This window comes from Branchiostoma belcheri, unplaced genomic scaffold (genome assembly GCF_001625305.1).
Source record: "Branchiostoma belcheri isolate BF01 breed outbred unplaced genomic scaffold, Haploidv18h27 scaffold16, whole genome shotgun sequence".
NCBI lineage: Eukaryota > Metazoa > Chordata > Leptocardii > Amphioxiformes > Branchiostomatidae > Branchiostoma > Branchiostoma belcheri.
This window is the reverse complement of record NW_017803046.1, coordinates 2302399-2308199: the sequence shown is the minus strand read 5'-3', so window position 1 is coordinate 2308199 and position 5801 is coordinate 2302399. Positions and strand designations below refer to the sequence as shown.

The window sequence follows — 5801 nt, the reverse complement described above, 5'->3', positions numbered from 1 at the left end:
CAACAGTACGTCCGTGACTACATAGCCCAGTTGGACCGGGATTTCCTGCTGGTGCTGGTGCTGGAGTACTTCGACGAGTCGCTAGTCCTGCTGAAGCGCTACATGTGCTGGCAGCTGACAGACATTTTCTACAAAATACAGAACAGTCGAGAGTGAGTATATGATGATTTCAAGAATTAGCAATAAGTGAAGAGCTATACGAAAGGGACCTAAAATCACAATGCAATATGACGCACAAAAACGCCATGCGTCATGGATATTAATTTCACTTGACCTTTGCTCTTTCTTGTCCTCTTTAGATACGGTTTCAAGGAGGAAGACCTGTCCCCTAAAATGAAGAAGATCCACAGGAACTGGAGCAGGGCTGACTACCTGATCTATGAACACTTCAACAGGACATTGTGGGACAAAATCGCACGTGAGGGGGAGGACTTCTTTAACGAGGTGAGGTGTTGATCACTGGTTTCGCACTGATACGTTCTTTCATTCATACGCCATGGCAATTTTTGGTACGTTTTTGCCAAAAGAAGGACAGAAATTATGAAAGGAATAGCTCAATGTGTCAATTTTGCTATGATGGCCATGGCCATGACATAAAGAATATAAAGTGAACATAGCTCATGATATCCGAGCTGTGATGCTCTGACTCAGATTATCGTCTTCTCATACAGCCATATCTTACACTTTAACAAAATGATGGGTAGAGCTATAGCAGACGCCACTAATAATGATGTTCTGTTGCAGCTTGCGCGGTTCAAGGAGATCAACCAAATGACGAGTCGATTCTGTGACGTAACGGTCGTCAAGAACAGCACCGCAGACAAACGCTTCGGCGCTTCCCGGTGGAACGACGAGTTCGTCATTGATGGCAAGTTCTGCGGAGTGCTGAACACCAGGCATCTCCACAGCCTGAAGAGGATGCACGTAGAAGAGCTGAGAAAGAACGGGGTCAACATGCCATGGCCGAAATGGCTGGGTCCGCCTCCGAAAAAACCTGCAGACAAGAAGCAACCCCAACCTCAGAGCAAACCTGCAGAGAAGCAAAAACCCAAACCTCCAGTAAAGCGAACAGTCACAGTCAAACGTATAAAATCGTCTAAGAAAAGACGCCACTGATTCAACGTAGTTGATAAGGAATGTGAAATATCAGCGTTCTGTCACAAGTTTGAAAATATGTGCAGTAAATGATGTTGTCAACTTAATACGATGTTGTTTGAAATGTCAGTCGATACAATTTATATCTTATCCCAATAAGGGTTCAGATGCACCTTTTAAAAAGAAGTGATTTATATTATAAAGTTTATGACTGTCAACAGTTGCATTAAGGTTACTAATTAATACTTCACTTTGTACACCTTGGTGTTATCCAACTTTTTCAATATTTCATGGGGTGGTGCAGCACTTCGCATAACGTATGTTGCCTTTTGTAATAACGAATATACGTAAATAGCTTGAACACAAAGAGTCGTACTATGTATATGATAGTGTCTGTAAACAGAGTCTGCATGTATGCTTAATAAACATTGTCTTAGACTATTCACTGTACCCTTATTTTCATATGATGCCTTTATGCCTGATACAAATGATGACAAATTGAAATGTTCACTAGTATTTGATACAAGCACATTGAAAACAAGTATATTTGAGAGTTCTCTTGTCGTAAAGCTTTACACTGATAGTTGTTTCCTATTTCGTTTCAATTTTGAGCGGTGTTTCTTGTGCAAACTACGCACTGCCAGGTGTTGCAATATTTCAGTATCTCTCTTTCAGTGCTCTTCGATAGTCAAAGGCTTCCATGCTTAGGAGACGGCAAAAGTTGCTATCTAAGACCAATCTCCGACCAATTTTAGAAAAGTGTGTATGTCAGCTGTGGTATATTTAAATTCAAGTTCATCAAATATCCAATAAAGCATCCAATAAAGATATCACCAATCGGCACACTGTGCTGCCTGGTGGGACAAAATGAAGAGGGGCCAGTTCTGGCCTAAGCATTTAGGCGGACAGGCAGGAACCGGAAGAAAGAACAAATGAAAATTAAATCTAACGACGAACGCCTCTGATGAAGTGGATAAAGTAATTGCTACATTGGCAAAATTTCGTGAGTGACTTGATAGTCAATTTACATTAAAATGTACCGCACCTGACATACATACCTCTCAAAGAGCTTCACATACCAAAACGCAGGGCGTTTCGGCCTTTCTCAAGATTGACGAGAACAGCTCGTTTGCCTGCCAGACACACTCCAGATATTACTTTTTCCAATGATGGCATCTTCGACCAACAACAAAACGAGTACCAGTCCAGGAAGCACCACAGTGACGACACCGAGCAGTAAGAAGCCATGTGTACGTCAGGGATTCAGCTTTCTCATCTGTGCGGTTCTTCTTGTCGGCATGACGTACTTGTCTGTTCCGTCGGGCGTCATCAACGTAACGTCAAACGTCGTCCAGGGCGTCGCCCGGCCCGCGGCTTATAACGATACTGGTTGGTAAGTTATGGATGTCCTAAGGGGAGGGGTGTATTTTGGGTGTACACATTGCGAGACAAGCAAACTGTTGATAAACGCTTCTCTAATAAATTGTCATGTATCATATATAACGTAGTTGATGCATATTCAATGTAGTTGATGTACAATGTAGTTGTGTTCATGGCCCACAGATCGTCCTTTCATTTGATGAATCTGGTCGGTATTCTTTTATAATGGCCTTGGTCATGTACGTGCTTTGGTTCGATAGAATTGCCATGTATCCATGTGGTGTGACTTGAAAGGAAGATTGAAGCTTCCGGTATATTCGTGAATTTTTCACAAAGATAGATTGAGAGACGTAGTCGACTTAATTTTACTTACCATATATGTCAGCGCAAACGTTGATAAAATTGTTGAATCAACATTGTAACATTGCAATCCTTGCAAAATCCGTTAGGGCTGAGATCGTCGACGACGTTGGACTAGGAGGACGTCGCTGTAAGAAGACGAGGGTAGAGTCCTGCAAAGGTCTTAAAAGCAATTGGAGCTTGACGGAAACGCCTCCAGATTCGCCACACGAGCTCTGTAGTGCAGAAAGAAAACACTTTGCCTTCGTCAAAGTGCACAAAGCTGGTTCAACAACACCATACACTGTCTTCCAGCGGTTCGGACGCAAACGCCATCTGCAATTTGTATTGCCTAGCAACGAGAGAGTAGATGTAGGTGAGTTAAACGTTCCTATGCTTAGGTTGTCATGCAGGTTCGCCATCTGTGTTTACTTGAGGGGCTTTCGGCGCATTTTTTTACCTTCAATGTTTTAAGCCTTCAAGATCAAAAGGTCTTTCCTACGTCTATGGTACACGCAAAGTTAACCCACTTTTTCTGAAGGAGCTGAGGAGGCTTAACTTTTAGACGTACTATCAAGTAAGAAAACACTGAAATGCCATATTCGTCCGAGTTTCAGGACTGAGTCTGAAGCTTAGAATTTAGGTTTGGCCCGCATAGGCACAACAGAAATCTCGCATTTCATATGGCCGCTCAACCGCGACCCCATACCCCTAGGTTGGCCGTACCTGATGAAGAAGGAGGATTACCTACAGCCCATCCCCGGCCGGCCCTTCGACCTGCTGGTGGACCACACGGTGTACAACAGGGAGATCTTCAGGAACCTGCTGCCCAACGACACCGTCTACCTGGCTATAGTCAGGGAGCCTTACAGGTGACAAATGAGCTGACATACTTGTGCTCTTCTCAAGGCATCCCAATATTTGCTTCGAGACAAGCATGATGTCTGATTTGATTACTGGGGAATAGAAAATTAACATTATTTACCGCTGAAATGTTTTCCCACTGGAAATTCCCATACTGGCTATAGTCAGGGAGTCTTATGGGTGACAATACTCAAATCATTTAAGCAACTGATTGCGTCTTCATTTCGCCCAAGGGTGCAGTTTTTAATTAGCATAGAGAGCTCTCTGGCCATGTCGTCACCTATCATGTGTCACATCTGTCAATCATATTTTATTCAAACTTGCTTCAAGTACTGTACTGTCTTCTACTTTCTTCATACACGTCTCAGAACTACATTATAACTTGGGCAAAATTTAGATTTGACGAATCGTTTCTTTTCCAGCCACCTTAAATCGGTTTTAAACTGGTATTCCTTGGTGCGAAAGTACGGACTACAGAGAACTGACCCGGTGGACGATCTACTGAAGCATCCAGGAGAGCTGGACCGGAAGTGGCTAGTCCCGCGTGAGCACAAACAGCCGTTCTCCTACACACGCAACTTCATGTCGTACGACCTGGGGCTGCCCATCGCTCTAGCTGATGACGAGACGGTACGACATGCACTTAACATGTTTTTTTATTTGTTGCTCAACATGAAAACGTACAGGGCACAGTGGTGTGCAACTGTAGCGGCTGCTAATATAAGCCTCATCACATAAAGAAAGAAAGTACTGGCAGAGACGATTACAATTTATAATGAATAATATCACAGTCTGAAAGGCTGGGCAGTCAGAGATGTTAAAGACAATATGTAAAACTAGAATATTGAATACTTGATATTGATAAACAGGCAGGTCCAGTCAAGTGTACATCGTTAGCACTTAAGTGAAAGAATGGATATATGTGAACATGTGAAAGAATGTACAACCCCACCCTCAACAGGGAAGGGGGGCTACGGGTCGATCTTTCCGGCACTTGGGATTTGGCACTCCCAGCCCCGAGGACAGACAACACTTAAGCTCCTGTCCTGTATAACAGGAGCTTTCAGACTAATTTGCATCATCTTGTCTTGATTTGTCTGACTTTTGTTCCTTTTTCGACTTCCAAAAATTTGTCTTCACTTTATTTGCATATCAATCAACAGGTTGTGTATATAAACCTGCTTTCCCCTCTGGTCTCTCAGTCACTGACGAAAGCTAGTGGATACTAGCTGAAACGTCTGAAAAAAAAAATGACGTTTTCAAAATCATATCCAGTTGCTTGAGTAACTGTTTTTTGGCATATCGTATTACCTGGATGTCTAACCTTCATCGACGTAGCACTTAAGTTGTTATTCTGAAACATTTTCAAAGCAGAATCTGTGGGTTTCCGTTCAAACACTACGCCGACTGATAGTTTTGAACGAGTGATATGATTGATTTGCAACAACAGTTGCAAAGGATCGCTTATATGTTACAACTTCAGCCATGTTCTAAGAAAGGACCACCTGACGACCACGTCCGACTTGATCATTATATGTCAAGCCGTGATAAACAATTATTGCCTCTGTCAAATTTCGTCTTTGTAATATGTCATTGACATTGCAATGATACCGAGTGCAACATGAGGCACCACGTTAAAGTACAGTATTTGATCCAACAGTACGTCCGTGACTACATAGCCCAGTTGGACCGGGATTTCCTGCTGGTGCTGGTGCTGGAGTACTTCGACGAGTCGCTAGTCCTGCTGAAGCGCTACATGTGCTGGCAGCTGACAGACATTCTCTACAAAATACAGAACAGTCTAGAGTGAGTATTCAAGCAGATGTGATTTCAAGAATTAGCAATAACCGGGCAAGAAGACTATTGGATAAAAACTACGAAAGGGAGTTAACACCAGAGCGTAATTGATAATCATGTTGAACTGATTCTAACATATCTTTGCTCTCCTTGTCCTCATTAGATACGGATATAAGGAGGAAGAGCTGTCCCCTAAAATGAAGAAGATCCACAGGAACTGGAGCAGGGCTGACTACCTGATCTATGAACACTTCAACAGGACATTGTGGGACAAAATCGCACATGAGGGGGAGGACTTCTTAACGNGGTGAAGTTTCGCTCTGAAT

The 5801-nt window shown here is 42.9% G+C and overlaps 2 protein-coding genes across 2 annotated transcripts in view; both read left to right on the top strand.

Moving 5' to 3' along the window:
- LOC109465904 (galactose-3-O-sulfotransferase 2-like) overlaps positions 1–1494 on the top strand; it is a 1803-nt gene extending 309 nt beyond the window's left edge. The window contains exons 2-4 of the mRNA XM_019763391.1: positions 7–152; positions 300–444; positions 745–1494. Of these exons, the coding sequence (XP_019618950.1) occupies positions 7–152; positions 300–444; positions 745–1116 (663 nt within the window). The 3' untranslated portion in view covers positions 1117–1494. The remainder of the gene's footprint in view (positions 1–6; positions 153–299; positions 445–744) is intronic.
- An 899-nt stretch (positions 1495–2393) lies between these two features.
- Positions 2394–5801, top strand: part of LOC109465903 (galactose-3-O-sulfotransferase 2-like) — a 5652-nt gene continuing 2244 nt past the window's right edge. Inside the window, exons 1-3 of the mRNA XM_019763390.1 lie at positions 2394–2488; positions 2925–3190; positions 3530–3686. Coding sequence (XP_019618949.1) covers positions 2394–2488; positions 2925–3190; positions 3530–3686 — 518 coding nt within the window. The remainder of the gene's footprint in view (positions 2489–2924; positions 3191–3529; positions 3687–5801) is intronic.